Source organism: Camelus dromedarius, chromosome 7 (genome assembly GCF_036321535.1).
Source record: "Camelus dromedarius isolate mCamDro1 chromosome 7, mCamDro1.pat, whole genome shotgun sequence".
Classification (NCBI taxonomy): domain Eukaryota; kingdom Metazoa; phylum Chordata; class Mammalia; order Artiodactyla; family Camelidae; genus Camelus; species Camelus dromedarius.
Window position 1 is genome coordinate 21,475,465 of NC_087442.1, and position 27,880 is coordinate 21,503,344.

Genomic DNA, 27,880 nt, shown 5'->3' on the forward strand with positions numbered 1-27,880 from the left:
TTGGGGGAGACCCTGTCAAGTCAAACACAGCAAAAGCCAACCTGGAGACACAGGCCCTCCTTGGCCAGTGGCCCCGACCCCTCTTGGCGCCCCGTCCTCCTGCTCCTTTCTCCAGTGAAAACACACTGTGGAGGGAGCTGGCCAGGGACTAGGGGCTCTCAGCCTTAACCCACGCTGTGCCAGCCTATCTGGCCTTACCCTTTCCTTCTGCTACAGCAGGGAAGGGAAACCACCTCATTTCCCTCAGTGAGTCCCTTCTGGCCCCTCGCTGGGGCTCTGGCAGGTCTTGCTGAAGGACAGGATCCAACAACTTCCCGCCTGGGCCTGGCAGGCCCGAGCCTGGCCTTTCCTGCATGGAAAGCCCTGGGCACGGCTTGCCGAGCTGCTAAGGTTCTTGAGGGCAGCTGTGTGCGGTGGGGTCCAGACAGATGAATCAAAAGAGAAGCTGTAGGGGGTGTGGCCAGGCATAGGGATGAGACCTCAGGGGCCATTCAAGCGCCCAGGCACTCCTCCTCCGAGATCTCTCCTGGCTCTGGGCTCCACCGTGACCAATAAGGGCTGCAGACAGCAGGTACTATTTTATTGGGCCTCAAAAGCTTTAAATACAGAAATGGGGAGGGCTGGCAAAGGGGCAGATGTGGACACGCTGGCGTTTGAGAATGGAAATAATCACATAATCAACAGCTGGACAGAGAGCTGGTAAGAAGGGCAGTCTGAGACAGAAGTGGGGTGCCAGGATTACACCCTCCATTAGGACAAAGCCTTTCGTGTTTCTTCCTGATTTGAGGACAATTTTTTAAAAAAAACCACAAACCCTGAAATAAAAACAAAATCAGCTGGGAAAGACTGGATGGCAGGGCCCGTCCTCTCAGAAGACAATGGCCTGCCCCCTGAAAGCCTTGGGTTCCCCTACCCAACCCCAGTCCAGATGCCGCCCTACATTTCCAAACACTGAAGCAAAGCTGGACCCAATCTATGCCCCCGATTTGAGGTCTGGAGCTGAACACCCTCCTGGCAGAGGGAGAGGTACTGGCACGAGCAGAGCTGGGGGCCAGACCCGATTCCCGCCTTAGCGGCTGTAGCCAAACTCATCTGCGTCGTCGGCTCGGAAGTCTCCGTAGCGCCACAGGTTCAGCTGTGAGAAAACAGAAGATAGCTCAGGAAGGTCAGGGCGGTGGGACATGCCGGAACCCAGGGGGCTAAGCCCCTCTCTCAGCCCTCTCTGGGGCTCCTGAGGCGAAAACTCACCCTGGCGCTTTTGGCTGACTCCTGGGCATTCAGGTACTCTGTGATCTGGAGGGACGAGAGGAGAAAGTGATGGTCAAGGTGGGGGTATTTATAACTGAGCAGCCAAAGGCACTTGGCAGATGCTCAGGTTAGGTCAGGTCATGTCACTCCTGCTCAACAGGTCCCCAGCTCCCTGCAAGTAAAATCCAAATGCAGTCATGGTTTTCTTGACTCTGTGCTGGCTGTTTCATCTGTCGGAAACACGCTTCCCGCTCCTGTCCACCTGGCTACCTATCCCGTCCCCTTCTAGTCTTTGATCAAGTATCACCTTAATGAGACCTCAAATGACCCCATTTAAAATTACAACCCACTCTGACACACTCCTACTGTCTTGTTTTCCATTGTATTGCCTAGCATTTGATTTCATGGACTTATTATATTTATTTTATTGATTGTCTCCTCATGCTTGAATGTAAGCTCCATCGGGCAGGAATGCTGTCTCCTGCTCACTGAGATCTGCAGGCCCTCAGTAAACGTTTGCTGAAAGAATGAATGAGTGAATGAATGAACACATTTGGCCTTTCACAACACCAGAGACATGAGAGGTAGCTAAATATGGGGGGAGGACACTTAAGATCTCTAATTTTACAGGGAAACTTAAGCTAACTCCTAGAAGTGATTCAGAAAACTAGGGGGAAGACTGCGGGTCAGGCCTCTCCTGTCCAGATGATATACAAGCAATTCACATTGGGGTCTTACTGAATTATCCACTTGCATACAGACCCATGGATCCGCAAACTGCCAATTGATTATGCGGGGAGAGGGGAAAGGCAAAAGCAGGGCCAGGGAAGGGGAAGCAAGGGCACAGTGGAGAGAGAATGCTGGTTTCAACCCTGGTCCCTCCAAAAGGGTGTGAGCATTCCGCTGGCCTGGGGAAAGGCTGAGGGATCTGGGGTGGGTACGGTGCCGAGAGGGAGAGGCCTGGTCCTAATGATCCACAGCTGAGCAGTGCAAGGTGGTTTCTCAGGATCCCCACGGTCCCCCTGTGCAGCAGCCAGGCCTGCAGTGCTCTCGCTTCATGACCGGGAGACGCGGGCCCAGCTCTAAGCCTCTGGCCTCTCCAAACAGGCTGGAGGTGTGTTGTGGCAGAGTCCCTTTGGGCCCCTGGTGCTGTCTCCTGGCCAACTCTGGCTCCAGGTGGCACTGCGTGCTGGGAGCTGGTTATGGACTTGGAAGCTGTATGTTGGACAGGAGGAGGTGAGAATGGGAGAGACAGCACTGCAGGCTGTGACCCTCTCCATGCCACCCCTGGCAAAGCTTCCTTGCCTGTCACCGGGGGGTACGGACAAAGGGAAACTTTCCGCTCCAGTTTGCAGCTGTGTTCTCAGCCAAATCGGCAGCCAATTAATTTGGGATATAATTAGTTTTTTCTTTTTTTTAAACCCTAACAAACCCAAATCCATTATCTTTCCCCAGCAGGAGCAACAGGATGGTGGGTTACCTGCTCCCTCACTGGCTTTCACTGCAGTCCACACCCAGTCCCCCTCTGTGACGGTGGGATGCTCTGGGGACCCCTTCCCCGCTTCAAAGCACATACCACTTTCTGGAACTGTTTCTCCTTGCGCACCTCCACCATGACCAGTCCCTCCTTCACCAAGCCCAGGCCCACGTCCCCCTTGGAATCAGCAAACTGCAGGGTGACATGGGGGCAGCCGGCGCTCAGGTGTTCCACGTTAAGCAGGCACTGCGTGTTCTGGATGTCGCGCACCACGCTGTCCACGGCATCTGTTCGGGCGTCCTCCTGCAGCAGGGACACACCCAGGTGAGTGCGAGAGGCCAGCGCAAGCCAAGAGCTGAGAGAGCCCCAGGTCCTGTTCGCGGACCTCAAGGACCACTTCCCGCTCAGATCCTAAGGAGGGAGGAAACAGGCTCCGGACCCAAAGGGCCCCCTTCACCCTTTCTTGCACTTTTCGTCCTGACAAGCCTACTTGCTTATCGTCCCACCCTTCTCCCCTACCCTTGTACTCCCACTCACCTGCCCTATGTCTCCAAGGAAAAGGGGCTTTTCCCGTCCCAAACAAATCGTCCCCTGGCTGTCTGGCCCCTGTCATTCCCACCTTTTGGGGCTCTGCTGCAGCACAGGGGCCCTCAAGGACCCCGTCTCCCTGTCTTCACTGTCACCTCAGGCTCTGTCCATGTTCATCCCTCACCCCCAACACTGCCCCTGGATCTATTCTGTCAACATCTTCTGTTGTTTCTCTTCTACCCTTTGGCAAAATTTGTGAAAAGGCAGAGAATGTTCCGTGGTGCTGATTCCTACCCTACCTTTTGCTCCTCAGTGCCCTGCATCTGGTGGCAGCTCCAGCCATGCTGTTCAGGCTGCTCTCACTGAGGATCAGGGGCCGCCTGGGTGCTGATGCCAAGGGCAACCCCTCACCCTCAGCCTGCCTGACCTCCCCGGGGAGCTGGACACTGCAGACCAGCCCTCCCCTTCTGGAAACAGGGTGGCACCTGTGACCCTGGGCTCAGGCTGCCCACCCTCTTCCTCCTTCTCTCCAAATGCCCACTTGGCCTCAGGTCAGCGGCCCTCTCTTCTCTACATCCCATCTTCTGTACTCACCCATGTACACTCATGGTTTTAACTACTAGAATCCACGATTCCAGCTCTTACCTTGTTTTCCAAACTGAACATAAAGCCTGCCCAGAGCTCCACAGCCCCTAATTGCTCCTTCTTGGTCCCCCATCTAGGCCAACGGCAACACACCCACGCGGACAAAACCCAGAACCATCTTGGATCCCACCTTTCTTGTGCCCCCACTGCTACAATGTGGCTCTGGTCTGGCTGTCACTGTCTCTCCCCTCCTAAGCTTTCAGCTGCAGTCTCCCTACTGTTCCTTCCAGGCTCAGATGCTTCAGGACTAAATTCCAAGACCAGATCTGACCATGTCACACCTCTGATAAAAATCCTGCCAAGGCCCCTCCTGTCTACAATCTGAAGAATAACCTCCATGCCCAGCAGACAAGGGCCTGACTTACCTGTTCCTTCTCCTCTCCTGTCACTGCCTGCAAGGCCCCTGACACCCAACTGTCACCCAAAGTCCTCCTGTTTCTCAAGAACCAGCTCAGATGCTCCAACACCGCCTTCCCTCAACCTCCGTGGTAACGCCCATCTCTAACAGACCACCGCCATGATTTCTACCTCCTCCCATCAGCCTGTGGGGCCACAGCAGTGGCTGGGTGTGATGGGACAGCCCCCTCTGCGAGGAAGGCAAGTGTGAAGACTCACATCTTGGGGCACCTGGATGAAGGCAAAGGCGTACTCTGTGGCTTGAGCTGGTAGCACGCGGGTGCTGAAGGCAGGTGGCAGGGTACCCAGGCGGGAGGACGGCAGGATCTCTCTCTGCAGAGGACACACCACGCCAACAGCATCACACACTTGATGCCCCATTGCTCTTGGGGAACAAATCCCACGGTCAGGCTCCTGGGAATTCTAACTCAGCACCCACTCCCCCCACCCCCGCCCCACCCTGCTTCATCCAGGACTCGTTTTCATGTAGCCACGTGCACAGGCTTGCCCAGTCAGTGAAGCCGAGGAGGATGGGCCCTGCTGGCCCCTGTAGGAGCTGGGCACCTGGGCCTCACACCCTCTCATCCTGGGCCTGGGGCTGGCACACCTGGTGGCCCCTGCTGGAATAATCAACCTGGTAAGTGGACTCTAATCGCTTTCTCCATTGCTTTCAAACGCCTTCCCCCAGTGACATGGGTTCCCTGACCACCTTCTCATGGGCTGGTGGGTTCCTGGCTGGGAAAGCACCCCTATACAAGGGTCCCAGCAGGCCTCTCCTGCCTGTGGTCCTGGCCCGGGTGTGTGAGGCAACCCCAGCCTGGCAGGACCTCTTCCTTTGTGTATTCCCAGGAGGTAAGTTGGGAGCACGGCCTGGGTCTGGACTTCCTGTTAACCGACCCTCCACACTAGTTCTGAGGAAAGCAGACAAGCACCACCGCCACCCCTCAGGAGCGGCGCGGTTCTGAACGACTTTCTCTCCTGCTCGCTGCTGGGAATTGTCAACAGAGTCCCGGGCCCAGCCCAAGGGGCCTTTCTCCCAGGAGAACCAGTGCCTTCCCTGCAAGTGTGGTCTTGGGATGTGCTTGGGACCCGCACAGGAGCACCCAGTTGAGCATGTGGACCAGGAGCCATGGGGGTGCAGAGGGCCTTCATGGACCCGCTCCTCAGAGGGGTGGGCGGATGAGGAACTGGGGGTGTGGCTGCGGCCTGGGCTGCTGACCTCTCAGTGCTCACAGGCCTCTGGCCAGGTTTGCCCAGTCACTCAGGGGTCACTGGCCTGTTACAGGAACAGGAGAGAGGCCCACATGCGCACCGTTCTGGCAGGGAGGGAGTCCAAAGCTCAGAGGGGCCTTTGAGAGGCCTACGGTGTTGAAGGGCCCCGGCAGCACTGGGGCCCTCCCCTTCCTCGCGCACTGGGTCTCCCGCCGCCCCCACACTCACATTGCCGTAGTCGATGTAGAAGACGTGCACTTTGGCAGGAGACTCGACTCTCTCTACTCGGGCTCGGTACCTGCAATGGCATCGTGGGCAGAGCTCAAGTGACAGCCCTGCCCGAGGAGTCCAGTCTCCCTGGAGCCTCAGCGACGGCAGGGCAGGGGGCACAGCACTTCCCTGCCCAGGGCTCAGAGGGAACACCCATGGGTGTCACAGAGGGCAGTTCTCAGACTCCACCAAGGCCCCGGCTCGGGGCGCAGAGGCCACCATGTAATGGAATCAGAGCATAGCTGGGAGCAGAGGGAGGGGGAGGGGAGCATGTGGAGCAGATTAATGTGTCCTTGGGGCATAAAGCAACAAGACTAATGACTAGATTGATGTCTGCTGTTTAAACCCCGCACACTAAACAGCAGCTGTAATTAGCTGGCAGATCTGTCTGGGAGGCCGCAGCAGGGAACACATCCAAATCACTTCGTCACCCTGGGAAGGCCATGGGCCCTACCCTTGGTAGATGAGACACAAGTGACCTTCCTGCAGCCTATGAGCACTGTGGCTCATGTCCCAGACAGCCGGGGTGGAGGGTGGCAGCTGGTCCGGGCTCACTGACAACCAGCCTTCGCCCTCACTCTCTACCCCCGCCTCAACATCGTTTTTCCTGGGGTAGGTGTCGGAAAGCCCCACCCAGCCAGGGCTCCGAAGGAGTAGCGCACAACGGAGTAGCCCAGGAGAGAGAAGGAGGGACATTTCTGTATGCCAGAGGCTAGCAGGACTGCAGAAAATTCATGGGCTAAAAGCACAGGCTCCAAATGGGCTGTGGGCAAACAAGAGGGCCACCCTGGAGAGCTGGCCAAGGTTAAGAACAGCCATCCAGTGGAAGCAGGTTGCTAAGGCAAATGCCTGAGTCTGGTGAGTGGTTCTGCAGGCTTGCTCCCTGGGGACAGACCTGCTATGGCCCAGGTCCTGGGGGCTTACCATTCTCCATCTACAAATTTGGCAATGCAGAATTCGCCCCGGCGGGGGGCGTAGGAGCCCTCGACAGGAGGGTGGCTGGCAATGTCATTGCGCATGTTCTCCATCAGCTTTTCCAGCTGGGTGCCTGCCGGGAGGAGGAGAGAGTGAGACCTGGGTGCCCTGGTTTTCGGAACCTCATCGCTAGGTGGGGCTGGGGAGGCAGACAAGCCTGGGGAGTGGGAAGGATGTGGAATGCTGTAGGGTACCCGCGACCCTGGCTTGCCCCCGCCCTGCAGGTTGAGGAGGTTTCACAAGATCTTGCTGCCACTTCAGGCCTTAGAGGCATCCAGTCCTCCAGTCTCAGTCCTCCAATCTACTGGCCATGGCCGAGGAAGCCCTGAGGAACATTCCTGGCCTTTGGTTAAGGAGGTGGAGAAAGTGAGTGGGCACAGAGCAAGACCGAGGCCAACCAGCCTTCGTTACTCCCACTGGGGCTGCCTTGGGGCCACAGAGGTGGTAACTGACAGCAGGCTCTCTCTGCAGTGTCTCCCAGGGGCAAAAGTGAAGGATGGGCCCCACACACACAACCCTGGACAAGGAAAGGGGCCCAGAACCCATGCCATGGAAGGTGGGGAGCAATTCTGGGAGCAGGGCCCAGTCTATTCAAATGTTGCCACTCTGACCTGATGCACCCCGTGAGACATGCAGAACCAAACCTCCAGTGCTGCCAGGCTGGGGTTCCCCCCTCCCAGGCTAACTCAGAGCCCGCGTCAACTGCGAGGAGGGAGACTCCTTCTCTGCCTTGTCTTTCCTGAATCACTGCTCCGAGGTCACGGGCCCCTGCTGCTTGTCTCTTTTTCACCAGGTGCCCTCCCTAGCTTCTTCCTACCCCGTCTCCTCACCTGTACTCCGCTGAGCATCAGTCCCCAGTGGCTTCTCCTTTACATCCTTCTGGCCCTGATTCAAGCCCTACACAAGGCCCTTCATACCCCTTTGCTCTCTGAGGTGAGGGTGGCTGGGTGTGCAATGGTGTAGGTGAGGGAGTCCTCTCCCCAGCCGCACGGCCCCACGCCACTCGGTTACAGGGCCCAACACATGTTGGTCTTTGGTACACTTGTCACAGCAGGCGGGCCTTATCCATTCCTTGTCTGGGTTTATGTTTCTGTCACTGCACTGTGAGCTCCTTCAGGGCACAGACCATAGCTCACCCGGTTCTGCTCACTCTCAAGAGGCCTCGTAAAGCCCCGCCGTTCACAGTGCTAGATCATAGCACCGTGGGGGGGGGGCGAGGAATCTGCAAACGTGCACAAGGACGCGTGTCCACTCCCGGGCCCCCTGTGCGCACACTCACCAGATAGTTTCAGGGACTTTTCATCATCAGCTGCCCTCCCGCTGCCCAGCAGTAAACCCCATTGTTCTCCTGTGCCTGCGTTCCTTCCCATATGGTGAAGTTTCAGGGACTAAGAAGCCTCTGCACAGACAAGTTCCTCCTATACTTGGTCTATTTTTATTATTATTATGGTTTTGCTCCAAGGCAAAAGTTCTGTGAATAGGCAAAGCCCTCTGGGAGGTCCTTACACAGAGCCTGGTTGGTCATTTACAGCCAACGGCAACGTGTTCATCATTTCATCAGATTCTTCCCGTAGGCACGATTTAAGAAAAGGGAGACAGGGCGAGAGATGTCCCCCTCCTCCAAGAGGGGCGAAAGGTTTCAGAAGAGGGCGTCTGGGCATGCTGAAGGTTCGTCTTCAGGGATTTGATGGAGGGCAGGGCTTCCTCTGGAGCCCATCACAACCACCCAGGTAGCATCCCATGCGGCGCCTCATGCCCCCTTCCAATCTTCAGGAAATATGTGGTTCCCCTGCCCCCTAAGTTCCCTCTCTTTCTTTTCTGCCTTCGCTACCACTCAGTGCAGTGTCTTGGTTTCCAAGAGCGGTCAGAGACAGCCAGGTGGGTGCTACCCAGCAGGACCCAGAGGCCAGGTGCTGCCTGCCTGGGAGCAGGGTACCCTGGGCAGGGTCTTCTTTGAGTTCCCTTTCCCCAGGCTCTGAGGGCCATTCTCGCTGGCTCCTATGCTCAGGAACATTCCCACCTGGGCCACCACCCAGACTCCTTTCCCGTCCCACCACCCAGACCTGGAGGCCCCCTCTTGGCTTCAATCCCGAGGCAGAGGCTGGGCGCTTCTCACCAGGGCCGCAGCTGACCGCAAGAGAGCCTAATCCTGCAGGCTCATCAGCTCCATCTGCACCCTCCCCAGCTCTGCTCTCCCTCCCAGTTACAGCCAGCCCAGGGCTTGAAACGATCAGTTTTTCTCAGTGAAATGACATTGCCACAAAAGCAGCTGCCTGGGAAATAACATTAGCGGGAAAGTGTTTGAAACGAGGCTGTTGACAATTGGGAGTGGGCCTGGGGGTGGGGCTGTGCTGCACCCTGCCACCCATGGGCCTGCCAACAGTGCTGCTGACACCTTCAGCCCCTTCTGCCTGGCAAGGATCTGGCTCCTTGGACCGAGAGATGGCTCTAAGAGCTTTTCCCTCTGACCTCTAACCTAAATGTTTCCCTGCATGAGGTGGCACTGAAGGGAGCGAGGTCAGGATGGGGAGAGTAAAGAGGGGTGGTGGGCTGGAAGGGCCACAGCGCAGCTGCTGTGAGAGCCGTCTCTACTGTCCGCCTCCCCTCCAGAAGCCTCAGGTCTCTGCCTAGGGGCCCTGACCACCGTGCACGGCACTTGAGGGCAGGAGGAAGGAGAAGGATGGAGAGAGAGAGGGTCCTTTAGAAAGACTTCATGGGGATGACTTCCCCTGGAGTGCTGCCTGTTTCCATGGCAACTGGCTACCACTCAGGGCTATGGTAACCTCTAGAGGAGAAACCTCGCCAGAGACAAGCCCAGGCTCCCCGCCTCCTCCTGCCCTCCCAGGGAAGCTGGTGGGGGAGAGGCACGGAGCAGTGCCGTCTTGCGCTTTCCGACAACACAGAGAAAATCTGTCCATTGCTTCCATATAGGCTCCGAGGGCCACAAATCCTCACGCCCAGCCCCTCCAGGGGTGTCTGGAAGCAAAACAATTACCTAAGAGTCTCAGAGCACCACCCAGACAAAATTGGTTACCTCACCAGTCCTCAGAGACTGCTCAGCCTCGCCCGCTCCAGGGCTCACTTGCAGTTGATAAAATGACCTGAAGGCCCAGAGTGTGGCGTATGGGGCCTGGGAGGTGGGCAGCAGCCACGAGCTGTTTGGAGAAGCCCCTGGAACTCTTGAGCTGTGTCCCTCTCTCCCCTTGAACAGAGGGGTCCTGGACGCTGGACCACGCCAGGAGCTGAGGCAGCAGGGCCTGGGGCCAGGTCTGCGCACTCACCCGTCTCCACGTCCTGTACGTAGAAGTGCAGGTCGTCGGTGATCTCGGTCACAAACACTGGCTTGTAGCTGGCTGAGCGCTCCTTCTCCTCCAGCACGGGTGTCACCTCCTCCACAGGCTGCTCCTCATAGTGGGCCCAGACCTGCACGTGTGGTCAGCAGAGGGGAGGAGGTGAAGTCAGAAAGGACACCAGGAAAGGGGCTTTGGACAGGGGAATCACTGCCCCTGGGCGAGTGAATCTGGGGTGACGGCACCAGAGGGCACACATCACACTGGGCTGAGCCCTTGAAACTCTCCTACCTCTAGGGGAAAAGGGAGGGTGAGGAGAGAGGTTCTCAAACTCTGGCAGGCATCAGAAGCAACTGGGGAGCTTACTGAAAAGGCAGGTGCCTGGGGTCCAGCCTGCCAAATTAGGATGTGCTGTAAGGGTCCCAGGGAAAGTGAATCAAAACCAAAGGCTCCCAGGGGATTCCCATTTACACCAGTGTGTGAGAACCTCGGCGCCGGAGTGGTGCTTGGTCCCCATCTCGCTCCCTTATACCATTCTGCGGGGGTCACTCTGAACCCTTCAGGCCCTCCTGCTGTCACAGGGCCACTAGCACTCCTGAGGCTCTCCAAGTGACAGCCCTGGGCTGCGGAGGGGAGGGCTGCCACTGTGAGAGACTGCCTCTTCTCAGCAACTCCTCTGTCCTCCTCACCTCAAGCAGGTTGCTCTGACCCCAGCTCAGAAGCCGGGCCACTCCCCTCCACCCTTCCTCCCCCAGCCCTGCACTGTCAGGGCCGCAGCGGCTCAGAAGCTGATTCGAGGTGACAGCGCGTCAAGTCCAATCCCGCGGCCAGGAGATTATCCCAGTAGTGAGGCCTGTCAGAGCAGGGGAGGAAGGTGGCTTTCCAGCTGAGCGGTGGAAAAGTGAATTGGGGGAGTACAGGGGCTGGACCCATAGGCGGGGTCCCACAGACACACACAGGAATCGGGGTGGTGATAAAAGTATTAGCTAAAAACTTACATGTTTACTACGTGCCACACTCAACAGTATTCAAGCATTAACTCACTTAATCCTCACAACATCCCTGTGAAAAGGCATAAACACTGCCCCTGTTTCTACAAATGAGGAAATTGAGGCACACAGGCTTGCTAGGAGTAGCAGAATCAGAATTTGAACACAGGCAGCCTGGCTCTTGGCCTCCTCAAGGGGAATTTTGGCTTTGACTGGGTCTTTGGACATCATAGGGAGAACTGAGCAGTGGGAAAAGATGTAGGTGGGAGACGTGGGCTCGGTCCTTTCATTTTGCCCCTTAGTTACTGTGTGACTTTCGTCAAGTCACATGCCTTCTCTGAATCCTCTTTTCTTCCCTTGCAAGAGGAAGGAGTCTGTCCACATGATCACTCAGCTGACAGCCAGATTCCGGGGGCTGGGGGAGCTGGGGGTGGGTGGGCAACAGGAAGCAGCTGAAGGGCAGGAATGCTGGAATTACTGAACCACCATGGGCCATGCTCACAGAAGCCAGGCTCCTGCCTTTAACATGGCGTGAATTTGTTGTGTCCTTTCAGCAGAAGGCAAGGGCCCTGAGAACTAGCATGAGCAACAGGCACTTTCTGAGCCTGTGGGAGGCTGCCAGGCAGTGGTGGAGAGGGTGGGAGAGACATCACCTAGGCCCAAACTTCTGCCATGGCACATTAGTGCCCTCTGCCTTCAGAGGCTGAGTTTGTGGGCCGGGCCCTATCCCAAAGAGCTCCCAACCCCTGTCCCTTCCTCCTATCACCACAGCCACTTTATGATCAGTGCTAAGACAGCCCCAGGCTTGGCCACCAGGGGAGGAAGTAGGCGGCAAGATTTTAATTCAGTCAGATCAGAGACTCCTGGCCTAACCCCTCAAGGGCCCACCTACCCTACGGAGAAGGGGGCCTCTAGCTTTTAGACTTTCCTGTGAAAGGGTCTCTCCAATCAGAGGCTGTGGCACAGACCACTGAGAGCACTTTAGGGGAGCCACAATTATGTCCAGTCTCCAGGCCTACAGCCTGTTGCAGCTGAGGCTCTCCCCCTGGGCCCCTGAGCCGGAAGAGTCCCAGAGAAGCGACTACTCAGTCGATTACTCCTATGGACACGTCTAGACTCCCAGCAGCTCGGAGGATCAATGAGCAACAAGCCTGTCAGCACTACCACAATGAGCTGGAGCTGAGCCCTGTCGCCTCCTCACCAGCAGCCCTCCTGGCCCAGTGGTCTGTCCCCTGCCCCCTTTCCCACCAGCACCTCCAATCTGTCTGTACTCTGCGCCCCTGCCCCTTCCAGACCGAGTCAGTGGCCCTCCCCTCTCCCATCCTGCTCCCTCCTTTCCCAGCACACAGGGGGTGGGGTCGGAGAGACCGGGTCTGGCTCCTTAGTGGGCCCCCATCCCAACACGAGCCGACCAGCTTCCCTGGGCTGCAGCGGAGGGAGGCTCTGGGCGGTGTTGATGAACTGGGAACAGACTGACAGGGTGAGAGCGGAAGCTGCTAACGACTCCTCAAGTAAAGGTGCCTCAGGCGACAGCACCAGGTTTCCTCCAGGGGAGAGGAGGTGGAGTGCCTTTCCTGGCAGGCTCAGGTGGGCAGCAGGCTGGAGGTCACGGGCGATGCAGACAAAGCCTCGGGGTTGGCCCCTCGCTCCTACAGGGAAGCAGCAAGGGCCGGTCCCTATGCAAGGTCCCATAGTTCACGGGGCAGTAGGAGGGAAGCAGGAGAGTATATGCTGCTGCCTCCTGAGGTGAGAAGACACCAGGAGCACGAGGTTCCCAAGGGCAGAAGAGGGAGAGCCTGGCCCTTGTGGTAGCAGAGACTTGCAGGTTCCCTCAACCAGCTGGTAAATGTGGCCCGGCCAGCTGGCTTCGGTGGGGAGTCAGTCAGCTGGATGGGTGTGGCCCACAGTGATTTAGGTTGCCCCTCTGCAGAACTGGGGCAAGGAAGGGACAGACACACTGGTAAGACACCCTTTGACCCCTCCATGGCCCTGGCTACAGACCCAAGTGGGCAACAGGCAAGGGACACCCCTCCCTTGCCCACTCCACACCGCTCTGTCACGCTATTTCCTGTCCTGCTCAGATTGCTTCTGCATTCTGAAGCCAGGTCAGGAACAGAGGCTGTCTCTCCTCCTGTCCTTACCCTGCCCCTGGCCCTCCCTCTTCCCTGCACTTCCTCCCCAGGGAGCCCCGGGTCCTCCTCCTGGCAGGCGATGGGCAATGTGGACCGAGGCTCCACTGGCTGGAGCCTTTCCTTTCTAAATCCTATTTAATATCGTTGGTCAGGAGGCTCCGGACGTGGGGCTGGCGTGGGGCCAGGGTGGTGGAGGCCTTCAAGCCCGCAGCGGGGAAGCCAAGCTCAATAAAAGCCAATCAATGGCCAATCCAGCCCTGTCAAGGGCCCTGCTGGGGCACGAGTGGGGAGGAGGGATGGGGGAATAGTCCAGACAGCTGCCATCTACAGCTCCCTCTTTGGTCCTCAGACCTGCCCAGGATCCCTGAAGGGGGGGGTGGGTGGGTAACCCTGCATCAGCCTCCTACAGAGGAAGGGGAGGGCTGACTAGGAGAGGAGTCTGCACAGCACGGGGAGGAATTAGGCCTGGCAGGGAGGCAGCTAAGTTCTCAGAGCCGGGAATACAGCATTGTTGGATTTCCCGAGACAGACCTGCTCACAAATGCACATGCACACAATCACACCCACCTAAGATTTCTGCACGCTCCTGGTCTCACAAAATCTCAGTATTACCTTCCTCAGTCAGCTCACAGGTACCTCCATCATCTAACCCCAGATGTGCAAGGTTGGGGGGTCCTGGGGACACCTCAGATATGTCATTTACTGCCCCCCAGCGGATGACCAAATTCTCTCATCTGAGTCCAGTCAACGATGAGGGCTGCTGCAAAGCTCTGCCCACGCTGCTCCTGGAACACGGCCCCACCAGGAGAAGGCAGGCCACGCTAGGTTCCCCCAGGATCCACCAGAGGATGAGATGCGTAGGAGAGGGACCCAGGAGGCAGGCAGGCCCTTGCGCTCAGTCAGAGTGGTGTACTGCATTTTAATTGGACTGGAATAAAACCACGCAGCCTGTGTAAGTAATTAATCACTGGTAATTACTCCTCAGCACCACCACGTGGTACCAGCAAAATGATGACTTGGACTCCTTCAGACAAATCTACTGTGTAGTAAGTAGTGATGCCCAGTTCAGCACCTAAGCAAGGGACCACTTTTCTATCTTCGGCCAGATTCCCCTCTCTGCCCTCTCCTGGGTCCCTCTGGGGTCTCTAATTCTCAGAGGGCAGAAGATGACTAAGATCTGAAGCGATAGCTTCTGTGCTAAGGTGCTGAGTAGGCAGGGAGCAAAGATGCTTTCAGAATCTGGGCCTCAGAGGCTGCTGCTTGCCACACTGACCCCCAGCCACTCAATCTTTGGTGAAGGTTCAGCCTCTGCATGTGAGGCTCCAGCACCACGTCGCCTTTGTTTCCCTGCAGCCAGCAGAGGACACGGGGGTGGCAGTCTGACGTTCAGCTGTCACAAACAGGAAATCCAAGAGGAAGCGCCTCTGCTGTAGGAGTGAGGCTCCCTGTCACTCTAGGAAGAACAGGGTTTAATGTGAGCTGAACTGGGACAAGGAAGGGTGGAAACCTCCTCGGAGGCCCCATGGTGGCCCCCTCACTCCTCCAAGGTATCGGCAGTCCCCTTCACCTGTCCTAGCTTTTTGGGCCCCCTCTTCCTGGAGTCCTCCCACCTCCATTAGGGTTGGTCATCTGCCCCAGTCCCCAGGGGATGAGAATAAGAGATAGAGAGAAATCCAAGGTGTCCCGAGCCTGGCTCCTGGGGGAAGTGAGGTATTGCCTCTTAGAGGGAAGGCAGGAAGAGCCTGAGCGAGGACGAGAACCAGGGACCTTCTGGGCCCCAAAGCCCCCTACTCCTTTTGGCAGGTATCTGGGCTGTGGCTCTGAGAGGCAAGTTGTAAGCCAGATGGCTGTCCCATGGGGAAGGAAACGTTTATTCCTGGAACAAATTTATGGCTCAGCACGGCTGTCCCATGAAATCCTCCTCAAGCTCAGAGAAGCCCTGACAAATTGGTAGCCGGCTGATTTATCCCCATTATCAGGGCTGGGCTGTAAGTCAGCGGCGACAGGCTGAGTGTGGGGGGGTGCTGAGCCTGGCTCCCATCACCAAACCACTGGGTTCCTTAATCGTCCATTTGTTTCCAAAAGCTGCTTTCCGACCCACCCCCCTTGTCTCTTCAATGCAGTGTCTGCAGAGACTGATGGGCTGTAAATCTGCTGTCCTAACAGCTTTATGCATCTCCTGGGGCAGCTTCCAAAATGGGCTTCACTACAGGGCAGTGTGAAGGAAATTCAGATGGGGGCTGCAGGCCGCCCAGCCCCTCTGAGGGCACTGGAGGGTCAGGACGGGCGAAGGTCACACCTCCCGGTCTCCTGCTTCCCAGGGGCTCCCCAGTCGTTTCTCGCATTACTCCAAGGTCACCTTCCAGACAGCTTCCTGCTCCAGGGCCACCAGAGCAGGCCTGACAGGGGTGCTCAGAGCAGGCCTGACAGGGGTGCTCAGAGCAGATCCGGGGCCTGCCTTGGCTTAGGGTTCCAAACCTGGAGTCTGAGACCAACACCAACCGGTGTCACTCATTTGGGGTCCGAGAGAACCGCTTCCTTCTGCTGTATGGAGGCAGCAGTGCTAGTGCTTGCGGGGGGAGAGGAGGGCAAGGGAGGGCAGCTGCCTCCTCCCTGTCCAGGCCCAATTCCACAGCCTACCTTCTCCTTCTTCTGCTTGGCGGCCTCCTCGGCAGACAGCAGGGATTTGTAGTAGGAGCTGCGCTCAGCAGTGAAGTGGACCTTGGAGAGCGCGTGCTCCACCAGCAAGACGGACAGGTTGGCCCCGTCGATGTGCAGCCAGCCGATGAAGTTGCCGGCCTTGTCCATGCTCTCCACCTCCACCTCCACCTGGGGAGCAGAGAGAAGGGGCGTCAGCCTGTGAGGGTGAGGGGTGTGCAGGGGAGGAGGGCGGTGCTGAGGCCCAGTGCTCCCAGGCCCTGGGCAGCTGCCACCACGGTCACTCCGTGTAATGGGAGCAGCTGGAATGAGGAGAGGGAAGAGATGAGACGAGCAGAGAGCAGGAGCTCGATGGAGCCCCTTAGACCCCTTCTCTTCCATGCTGTGAGCTGGGTCTACACATTTTAGCCTCTCAGACCTCAGAATCATCCTCAATAGATATATCACTGACAAAGCAACTTCAAACCTCCCCTCTCTTCTCAAATCCCTTCCCCTTTCTTTTGGCAGGGAACTACCAGGGTAAACTTGACTCTCCTTAGCTTAAGCGAGCTATGTGTGCACGTGTGCACGCGTGCAGCTGAAGGTCAGAGGTGAGACAGGCAGCAGACGCAGCTCTGGGCACACCCCTCCTTCTTAGCACGCACTGACCCCCAGCTCTGCTAGGAAGAACAGGCAGGCCCTGGGGAACAAGGCAATCCCTGAGGAGAGGGGAACGGGTGTTCTTCCTGGAAGAGCTGAAAGAAGTAATGCTTCAGGAAGGGAAAGCCAGGTGAGGAGAGGAGGGAAGGGGACTGGTGGGCAGACAATACACAAACACACGGGTGTTAGTTAGGGGGTGATTCCAGCGGGAGGTTACCCCTAAACAGGAGTAACTAGAAGGGTGTATTCCCTCCCATTAGTCCAGACCTTGGGGCCGAGTGCTGTGGCTGGTCCCCAGACCCCGCAGGGTGCCTGTAGGCCCTGGGCCTCCTCCCCCGAGGGCCTCCCCAAGACCCAGGGGCCCACACCTGGCATGGACTCTGCTCCGGCCTCATGAAGGCAATGGCCTGGGATAAACTCTCTCTTTGATTCTTTCCCAACATCCTTCTTCCCCTGCTAAAGGGGCTTGTAAAAGCCTCTGCTGCCAAACGTAAAAACTTGTATTAATTTAAATGGCTTCAAGCTCGATTAAGCAATAAAATGAATGTCTAAATACCTGGGAATTCTCTGAAGCCTGCACTGGAGTTGGTGGCAGTAGCCGAAGGCAGAGGGCTAGGTTTGAGGGGTCAGAGGGGAGGAGAGCAGCTAGCCCACCTGGCGGAGTTCTGACTCAGCAGGGGAGGTGTTGGGGACTCCCTGTGAGCAGACAGAGGTGGCTTGGCATGCAGAGGGAAGGCAGTGGGCAGGACAAGGAGCAGGACTAGGGAGGTGGGACCTGGCTTCCTCTTATTCTGGAACACCCTCATCCTACTTGAGGCCCCCCTGTTACCCCCTTGAGTGGAAATACAAGTCCAACAATGCCTGAAGTGGGGTGTGTTGCAACAGGACATGAAGAGTTGATTAGAGCTAGAAAAAAAAATATACTGCTTAGATCTAATCCAACACCATTTTATTGGTGGGGAAAGTGAGGCACAGAGAAGGGAAGTGGAGTGAGTGACGGCAGAGCTGAGAGCAAGATCCAGGTTTATCTGTTGCCTTCCCCACTGCCTCCTTTTCTTGGGAGCAGAAAAGACTCTCCCTTATCTCCTCCTCCATAGCCTCCTGTTTCAGGAGCAGTCCTTCCTCCTCCAGCCACTATTCTGACCCCCTTCCTCGCTTTTCCACTGGGTCCATCTAGGACCCTGGGACCTTGCAACTCCCTGGTAGAGCCAGGGGGAAGTGCTGGGCTCTGCTGGGCTGCGTCTGCCCAACACTTGCACCAACTGCTGACAGGGGAAGGCAGGGAGAACCAGCATCCTGCACCTGCAGATGACAAAATACGTTTCTCCTTTCTCTAATTCTGGCAATTAATTTACTGGGTGACCTGCATTTGCGGGAGAGGACAGGTGTGCAAAATTGTGCTCGATAAAAAACAGGTGCCCCAAGAACTCCTAAGGCACAGCTAGTAAGGCGCCTAAATTCATCAAGGAGAGGAATGGACTCCCTGAAGAGTCCTTTGCCACCCTGCAAATGCTGGGGGTGCCGGAGCACAGGGCGCCCCTACTATGGCAGGGCTGAGGAGGGAGAGGCTGCCGGGCTTGCTGGGATCGGACAAGAACAGGGATGGACAAAATGATACACGGGAAGACCTTCAATTATTTTTCCTCATTTGCTGAGCCTTATGCTAAAGCCAAGAAGCAGCAAGAAGTCCCAGAGGAATTCTGGGGAGCAGAAGGAAGAACAGAGGGGCTGCCTGCCTTGTGTCTGGGGGCTCAGAGACCACAGGCAGAATACGGGGGTGAGGAGGTGCCGATGCTGGTTTCCACCACCAAGCCACTGGGCTCCTCTGCATTTGGGGGCTCATGAGATCCTCAGACCCTCATACAATGAAACTAGTACATTTCCAGGCCAACACTGAGCCCAGGCCCATGCCAGCTTCCCCATTCCTGGACCTCTTGTCTTACACTGTGTTCACTGCCAAGTGTCCTTTCCCTCAAACTGGGGATGGCTGCCCTGCTTGAGCACAAGCTCTCCCTCCAGCCCTGAGAGCTTGTGGTGGGCTGGTGTGGCTATGACAGGAAGCGCGATGGCTTCTCTGGGCACCAGATCGCTGGGGTGGAGGCAAGAACCTCAGAGATGGGTCACAGAAGCAACTGCGCAGGTACAATCCCTCTCATCCTAGAAGGTGCGCACGCTCTACACAGCGAACGCCAAATTCACACCTCGTCCTCTGAGGCCATGACCAGATGCTGGCCTCTCAAGGGCTGCCACTGGAGGGAGACCCCAGCGACCAGCAGCCACGCCGGGGGCCAGCACTGCTGGGGAGCAGCCAGGCTCTTCTGGCAGGTGAGCCCTGGCCACACTTACCCAGCCTCTCCCTGCCTGCAGTCGATATGCTAACTTGGGCTTGACAAGCCCCTGGGCCCAGCCAGCCGCAGAGGAAAGAAATCTCTGGCCTTGGGCACTGTGCTGCGCCCAATCCATCTCCCGTTGTAGAGGGAGATAAAGCTGTCGCCCGTGGGTCTCTGCTTCCCCTTTTATTACAGCTGCTGCAACCACGGTAATTTCTCAATCAAACACAGGCACTCAGGGGAAGGGGGGCTCGGCTCAGCGAAGGGATGGGGCTGGGCCAGTGCCCCTGCTGCTCCCGAGTGTCTGGGCTTCCAGCCTCTCCAGCTGAGCCCTGGGCTGTGTCTGTCCTTCTGCACATGCCCCAGCCTGGACGGCACAGGGGTTCAGTTTGAAGATCAGCATCTTGGCTCTTTAGCTCTGGGAAAGTTACAGGGGAAACAAGGGGAGCAAACAGAGGGTTGGGCAAGGGTACATGTGTTCATCCTTCATCTTTTTTCTCTTTCATACTGACCGCCGGGAATTTGGGACTTGACTATAATATTACGTGGGTCCACACCTGTAAAAGCTCTATTTCTTTGTTCAACTTTTAAGACTTTAAGACTCAAATTTCTGAGTTTTTCTAATTAAAAAGTTATGTATATACACATATGTATATGTACATACACACACAAAATATATATACACATATAAACAAATAAACACAGTTACTTGCAGTACTTACGTGCTATAAAGTCACCATGAACACTGAATTAGCGAATTCTGGACCACTGCCCCCAGGGGAAACCCAGGGTTAGGTTCCTAAGCCTCTGGTCACATTTTTATCAACTTATCAATACACAACCTTCTTCTATAAGTGTTTCTGTTTAAAGACACTTTATTTAATACATATTGATGATTCACTAACACTGAGCTCACAGCCAACAGCACTGCACCTCATGCCTGAATAAAGCTTTTCTAACACATGGATTTTTCTCCTTAAGGCACATCACAGCCTTTCTTGCACTCAGGAACACTAGACGGCACTTCAACACTATGCTTGGATTTTAAACTATGACAAAAAGTGCAAGAAATTGGAAAAACATGGTACTAAACAGACATGAGGAGGACACTTGTCTGTGGTATGAGGGCTGAAACGAGAAGGCAGAGCCCTGCCTGTTCGACCTCAGCTGGGAACGTGCTCACCAGGAGATTCGAATGTTTTGCTGATCCGTGCACATCCACAAATGATCTAAGTGCCATGGGTACTGATTTTGAGGTTACAAATCAATTTTAGCAAGTAAGTGAATTCGCAAATACGGAATCGCATATAATGAGGACTGACTGCATACACAGATACACAGACAGCAATTTCCTGCAAGTTGCCTCAAACTAAGACAGGAGTTAGAAAAGGCTCATTCTCGTCAAATGCACAAGAAACCTCTCCTGGTTTCTTTCCGGCTACTGCGAGCGTTAGCGAGATACCGCTCACGGAGTGTTGTGTCAAGCGCAAAGTGCTACACACTATGGCCACCCGCCTCTTCAGCACCTTGGAATGTTTCAGGAAGAGATCTGGACTCATTGCCTTCCCGGGGAGACCTCCTCCAAGGGTACGTGACATCAGGGAGTGCAGGCCTTGGGTGACGACCACGGGCTGCTAGAGAACTTCATCTGGTGTGTATACATGTGGGCTGACATGGCCTTGAGGTTACCATGCAGTATGTGAACACACGGACACAACAGCAAGGGACAGATGGTGGCTCTTCTCCTCACTCCCCCTCAACACTCATGCTGAAGCTGCCTGCTGAGACCTAGGAACGCAGAGAGCTGGGGGGAGGAGACCGCCTCCCGAGAGACTATGAGAAGGGGGTGGGTGGTGCACACGGAGGAGGTGGCTCACTGATAACTCTGGTTAAGATAGAAGCAAGCAGCCTAGATGTCTAAAGCCAGACCTGGTCCTCAGGCGTTGAAGGACACCGAGGTGCTGCCTCGTTGTGCACCCCTGCTGGTCTGGTAACCTGCCAGCATATCTTGCCTTCTGCTCTCGATGCTGGCAGAGTGGTGGGGATTTTATGGTCCTGAAATAGGCCCCATGAGCTGAGCTCTTCCAGCTTCAACGCCACCTTTCTGTGAAGGCGTCCCTAGCCCCTGGCCTGCAGTGAACTGAACACCTGGCCTGGAAATCTGTGGGGTCACCCTCCCTTTGACACTTAGGGGCCAAACTTCACTTCACAGAGGTGAAGAGCGTGGACTCTGGAGCCAAACTGCCTGAGTTCAAATCCACCCACCATCTGTACATGGCCGTTGGTGAGTCACTTAACTTCTCTGTACCTGCTTACTGTAAACTGGAATTGCAACAGTACCTACCTCAAAGGATTGGTTTTGATGATTAAATGAGCTAATTTAAGTATGTTAAGCACTTAGAGAAGAGTGCTTCATCATCATTATCTATTTACTTCCTGGTCGGGGCAGTTATTTCATTTCCAAATATCTTTATTCTCCAAATAGACTGTCAGCACCAAGGGGAGTGAAGCTTGTTCTCTGAATCTGCCCCAGAGCTGGGTGTACTGCCTGGGCCAGGAGGTGGTAGGAAGAGGATGGATCTTGCAATCAGACAGACTTGGGTTCAAATCCTAGCTCCAGCTATGAATTTTTGGTGATGTAAAAACTGCTTCCCCTTCCTTCAACTAGGGGCCAGCTGACAGCAGCTGGATCAGTTACATTCAGCAGCAGCCCTGTTTGGCTGAGCTCAATTCCCTTACAGCTTCTCCAACCCAGAGAAACTTTGGGTTTCTTATACCCAGAGTGGGAGATGAGGAAAGTGTGCAGTGATGGGAAGAGCTAATGAGTGACTGCCAACTGGACAAACAGATACTGTTCTGCTCAGGGGATGGGGGTCTTTATTCACCACAGGGCCAATCAGGGGAGGAAGTGTGGCCCAGCCAGCCATGCCCAGCAGGCAAGCAGCTAGACACCTTGGCCCCAGGCTGTCTGGGGGCTGGGATGGCCAGCCGGTCTGCTCCTCACAGTGGGACACGTCCTCCTGCTCCCAAGCACATTAATGCACCTCTAATGAAATTGTTCTGGCTTATTTACCAAATTAATACAAACTGCTCAGGCCGTTAATTTGCATGTCTCCTAATTACTGAGGAAGAGTTCCCATCCCAGGCAGCACACACACCTCAGTGCCCACCTGGCTGGGCTGTGGATTTGCTCTTCCTAGCTGCGGGAGTGCGAGGAAGGGGAGAAGGGGGAGGAGGAGAGAGGAGACCTGGAGCCGCTCCCACCCTCCATGGCTGGGAGCTACTGACGGAGGGAAGGTGGCTGTGGCTGTGAATGTTTTGTTTCCTACAGCCCTTTCCTCAGCAGCCAAAGTGTCCTGGTCCTTGGAAATGTATACTCAGTCACTGCCACCCTCTCCCCCTCCATTCCCCCTTTTTCCTTGTCTGGATTCTGTTTCGCTTCCTAACACAGGAACTACTTCAATCAGACAGGCAGTGGGGGCTGAGTCATTCTCCCACTCTGTACTGGGGTGCGGTGCACGGCCGGAAAGGTGAGGGGTGTGCAGAAAGCAAGAGAATTTAAAGGCAGGCAGGGGCTGGTGTTCGTACAGCGATTACAACTCTAACTTGTCCTGGCCCTCCCGCCATTCAGCCTTCAGATTCTGAAACCTTTCGTAAAGGGTACATGCGTGTCTGGGGGAAGATACCTAAAAGCTCAGCTATGAGACCACAGCAGAAGGTCTGATTGCCTGGGGGTGCCTGTAGCTGGCCTACCTCTTCTGCTCTAGGAGCCAAGTTGGATGCCTAGTGGCTCTAAATCTGGGGCAACGCTGGTAAGATGCAGGTCCCCACCTACAGGGGCCTGGACTTCTTTGGGTCTTGGTGGAGTGAGGGGAAGGGCACTGGAGGCTGCCTCCACTGGAAGGCTAGCCCAAAAAAGGCAGCCAGAGGCACCTGGGGCAAAGGAATTTTAAAATGTTGAACAGGGGAGGACACGCAGCAGGGGGTGGCAGGCTCTGTGTGGTGACTTATGGCAGCCAAAGGATGCAGAACACAGAGGGGATTTATGGCAGTGGGGGAGGGTGAGAGACCCTCCTCCCCTCCCACATAATCCACCTTCCCCCTTTTATGTGTTAGGAGGATGGAAAGCAGTAAGATCCCCCCAGAGAGTCTCTTGTGAACTGCCTGAGGCAGCACAGGAAATTACTGAGCCTCAGCCTCAGAGGCTGGGAGGCTGTGGAAGGCCTGGAAAACAGCTGCAGGGATGCTCCCTGCCCCAAGGGAGGTGGCTGCCTCAGGCAGGACAGGTGATGCCAGGTAGGCAGAGTAGCAGCTCAGGACACCCTGGTCTGCCCTGGGGCATCTGGAAAGGAAGACTTCCTGCACAAGGGGAAGTGGGGGAGGTGGGGAGGGTGGGGGTGTTGGTTGCATGTTCCTCCAGAAGGCAGAGCAGGAGCGCTCGCTCAGTGCTTTCTCTGGGGAGGCGACATCAGAGGTCCCAATGACAGGCAGAAGCCTCTATCCTTTCCATATGCTGTGTAGCCATAGCCCTGCTTTAAATAACCCCAAAGCCATCAGCAACAAACCTGGAACTGGGAATAAGATAAGAATGAGGCCTGGCTGGGGAGAAAGCACTGAGGAGTAGAGACAAGACCCTGGACTAGAAAAGGGATCGAGGTACCAGCTCTGCCTCTCCTGGGCTGGGGCATCACGGCCTCCTCCAGGCTGTTCTCCACATGTTAATGAGAGCTGAACCAGATTTTTAAGGTTTTCTCTGCTTAGAATTTTCTAAGGTTAGACTTGGGGTTGGGGGTGGTGGTGTTGGTATGACTGGGAGACAGAGAGAGAAGACAGACAATGGGTTATGTGGGAGAGAAGGGCAAGCCCTGTAGAAGTCTTGGAGAGGGGAAGGTGGGAAGTGGAGAGAGAGGAAGAAAGGCACCCCAGTTCTTCCCGACCCACACATCTCATCCAGCACTTTCTGCAGGAACGTGAGGAGCAGTCCAGAGTGACCAGAGCACAGCTGAGCCTCCTTGCTGGCCGTGCAGAGGTGGCCAGGAGAGCTGGGCTTTCCACCATCACCGATGCTGCATGAAGGCTGTAATGTGCTGCCACAGCCAGAGCTGTGAACTTGAAGAGACACCTCACCTTAATATAGTAGCAGTTTAACACAGCCAGCTCGTCCCCTCCACTCGTGGCCACGCGCAGACACATAGAAGCCTTTCAGAGATGATGAGCATTAACACGACGCAATTAACAACATAATGTGCTGGAGCTGCAGAGGCAGTGCCTACGAAATGCCTCCTGGGTCTCATTACCCCAGGTGGGGAGGGGGCAGGCAAGAGGCAGTACCAATCTTCCCTGGGCTCCTGGAGCAGTGGGCCCCAGTCCCTCCCCTCTTAATCCCTCATCACCTCCAGACCAGAGGACTCTCCCAGGCCCAACCCACAACACTGACTGTCCTCTGGAAAACCTCTTTTCTGACTTGTGTGCACTGGTCCAAGCCAAAGCCCTAAGAATGTCTGAGATTCAGGCCTGGGTTGGCACAGTGGCAAGAGGTGCCAAGAAGCTCCTGGAAATTGAGGGAAGGCCTGAACACTGAGTGAGACGGCTCAGCTAGAAGCTCAGGGCTTCCTCCTCTCTCCTGGACTACCACAGGGATAAGGGGTAGGAAGACAGGGTAGGAGGGCAGCTCCTGGTCCTACCTGAGGTGGAGAGGCAGGAGCCAAGGCGATCAGCCTTGTCTGAGTCTACCGGGGAACGCAAACCTGCTGACTCTAGGTCTTTGCAAACGGTAACACAGTTTACAAACTGACGCAATCTGTTCCTTTGGTGCAGACAATAAGGAAAGCAGACTGTTCATCTTCCCAGGAAAACCTGTGGCTGAAGGCTGGAGGGAGATTTAACTCTCTCTTCCCTGAAGTCCTGCAGGGAATGTGGCTGAATCAAGGGACCCTCATTCTGCCCCTACTCTGGTCCAGGGCACCACTGCTGGCATCTCTTCCCACAGGTTTCCTGGGCCTGAGGCAGGCTTTGGAATCCCTTCTGAAAGTGGGGCACACCTGAATGGTCCAGCTCCTCCTTGTGCTCCCTGGCTGATGTGGAGAAGAGCAGTCCAAACCAAAAAGAATAGTGAGGACTGCTCTTCATCCAGTGCCTCCAGACAGCATCCTTTACCCCACCCCCTGACTTGGGCCAGGGAGTCAAGCTGCAGTGGGGTTCTCCCAAGCCTGGCCAGAGTCCCTGAAGCTGCACCTGAGCCCTGTAGGGACTGAGCTGGGGGTAAGAAGATGGTTGACCTCTTTTGGCAGGAGAAATGAAAGTGTATATGACCTATGGAGTAGAGTAAATGCATGAGGTTATCAAATCTCTGGCCTGATCTGAAAGTAACCAAATGTTGTCCAATCAGCTCAAATACAATTGTCAGTTCCCTCTTTGCAGGCACGTATGCCTTTCTGATGCCAAGGCCTGCTCTGGGGCAGGTGCACTCCGCTTTGCTGATCCCAACTCTCAGGCTTTCCCTGAACTGCTGTGGGTTTCTAGGCGGACCCACACTTTGCCTTTATAAGGCACTTATGGTGGCATATGTAACCACTTCTTCCCCTTCCACCCTGGGGAGAGAGAAATGACCCTGGCTCTAGACCCCACTCTCTTGCTTCCTCAGGTACCTGTTTCTATCAGTCACCGTCTCTTCTATCATCACCACCCCGATTCCCTTTTCACCAGTGTCTACCCCTTTGCCCACAAATATCTTGCCCATCCTAGAACACCTTGCTTTGCCCTCACGTGCCCTCCAGGCGACTTCTCTCTAATTGGGAGTATTCTGCTCACCATCCTTTTACTTCTCCGTCCAACCCAGCTGGTCACCATTGTCGATATTCCAATGTTAACTACCACTTCCAAGGTCACTCAAGACCTCTTAATTGCCTTTTTATTCATTTCTTCTCAGATGTCATTTTTGACCTTTCGAATGATCTGACAAAGCCAAACACTCCCCCCCTTCCATTTGGAAGCTGCCTTTTTTTAGGCCTCCGTGATTTCCAAGCTTGGCCTCTTCTCCGTGCTTTTTCTTGGTTTCAGTTGTGAATTCTCCCCCTACAACAACATGCCCCTTGACTATGGATAGTCCCCAGGGGGCCATCTGGAGCTGTGGACAGTGTTTCACAGCTCAGAGTTATATGACACCATCACTTCTATTTCCAGTCCAGACCTCTCTTCAGGATTCACCTCCCCCAGATAAATTTCAAATGTAACGAGTCCAACCCTGAATCTACAGATCTTCGCTGTAAAACCCGCTCTTCCACCTGCGTTTCTTATCTCACTCGGCAGCACAAGCAGCTGGGGAATCATCCTGGACGTCTTTTACACTCACAGTCAATCTCCAGGTCACACCGGTTCTATTTCATAAACATTCCTTGAATTCTTCCCCTCTTCTTTATTCTTACTGCTGCTCTCTAAGTTCAGGTCCTGGCTATGGTGACAGTCCCCTCAGGGGCATCCCTGCCACCAGCCCTGCCACTCCCGAATGGCCCCTCCACAACGCTGCAGAGGGTGGCTTATCACGGGCAGTGCAGCACAGTGGTTAGAGGCAGGCTCTGGGGCCAGACCGCCTGGGTTCAAGTCTTGCTCTACTACTTACTGGCTGTGTCATCTTGAGGGGGTTAGTTAACCCCTCTGGGTCTTGGTTTTTTCCTATCTGTCAATTGGGTGTAAGAATGGTACCTACCTCAAAGGGTTTTATTGAAGAACGAACTGACTCAGAGTAATGACTGAATTGGCATAGAGTGAGTGCTCAATAAATGTTGCTGTTACTTCGTAAAAAAGCCTGAATTGGATCACGTTCTCTTTTGCTGAAATCCCTTCCTTGTTCTCTAGCACAGTTGAAATTCCTCAGCATAGAGTATAAGCTCTTTATATAACCGGGTTCTTACTGGCCTCACCTTCTACTATTTTGGCCCTATTTCGCTCTAGTCATGCCCAGTCACCTCCAGCTCCACACAGAATGCATCGTTCCAGGCTTCTGGACATGCTATTCCCCTTGGCTAGAAAGCTTCTTCTGATGACTTCACCCGCAAACTCCTACCCAACCCATCCGTTAAGATTCTGCACAGATGTGACTTCCCTTGAACCATTCCATTATTTACATAGATAACACTTTTCCTCCCAGCACTTTGTTCACACCGCTATTAATTACAGCATTATATAACGGGCATTTATTAATGGCACACCTAATTAATGGCACATGGTAGGCAAACAATAAACAGATAATGCAAGGTAAAAGGTCTGCGCTTCCCCCAGATCACTGGCAGAAGGAAAGTTCTAGGGACAGAAAACTCCCTTTGAGGAAGTCCTGTGGCACCAAACTGACTGGAGGAGGCCTGTTTTGAGAACAGCGACAGGGCTATCCCACAGATGCCCCGTCAGAGCAGGTCTACTCGTAGGAGCCCCGAGGGGCAGAAACCAGCTTTGGTCAGTGCAGCCGGCACTGATGACTCAGAGGCACCCAGACGTCACGAGCAGAAGGGGCTGTTTCGCACTTGGCTTTGCCTGTACTGAATATAACTGAAGCGAGGATGGGCTCCTCTATTTATCCAGGCAGGAGCGCAGGCAGCAGCTGTTGCGTGCCTCCCCCTGGTCTCCTACACATCCATCCCTCAGCAAGGAAGAGGTGAAGAGCAAAAGCAGACGGGAGACAGCTAGAGGAAGAGCTGTGAGGACAGGGCTCCAGACCACGGTCCAGCGCTCAATTCTCCAAGCTGGGGGTTAGGTGTGCTGCTCAGGCCGCGGTCCCCTGAAGGAACACGGAGCTCAGGGCTGAGAAAGCCTTAGTGTCTGGCCCTTCTAAGGGGAACACAGAAGCCACTGAGGAAAAGGCAACTGTGGTCGGAACTGAGGAAATCTGGGGCTTGGACTGGGAAGCCAGCTTCCAGTTGTCAGAACTGGGCTGTGGTTATGCGGGCCACGCAAAAGCAGTCAGGCTGGGGCAGGAACGACCGATGCTGAGGGAAGGGGACACAAGACTTCTCTTTTACCATCACCTGGTCTCTTGGCAACAGGCACACACACCAATCCCTCTTGCAGGCCAGAAAAAAGGCACCAGAGAGAAGGACCT

At 55.3% G+C, this 27,880-nt stretch overlaps 1 protein-coding gene across 1 annotated transcript in view; it reads right to left on the minus strand.

Moving 5' to 3' along the window:
* Positions 1–559: 559 nt before the first annotated feature.
* Positions 560–27,880, minus strand: part of SND1 (staphylococcal nuclease and tudor domain containing 1) — a 379,791-nt gene continuing 352,470 nt past the window's right edge. The window contains exons 17-24 of the mRNA XM_010975627.3: positions 15,803–15,991; positions 10,033–10,174; positions 6,701–6,824; positions 5,735–5,804; positions 4,514–4,627; positions 2,825–3,028; positions 1,249–1,293; positions 560–1,135 (exon numbers count right to left, since the gene is read on the minus strand). Of these exons, the coding sequence (XP_010973929.1) occupies positions 1,070–1,135; positions 1,249–1,293; positions 2,825–3,028; positions 4,514–4,627; positions 5,735–5,804; positions 6,701–6,824; positions 10,033–10,174; positions 15,803–15,991 (954 nt within the window). The 3' untranslated portion in view covers positions 560–1,069. The remainder of the gene's footprint in view (positions 1,136–1,248; positions 1,294–2,824; positions 3,029–4,513; positions 4,628–5,734; positions 5,805–6,700; positions 6,825–10,032; positions 10,175–15,802; positions 15,992–27,880) is intronic.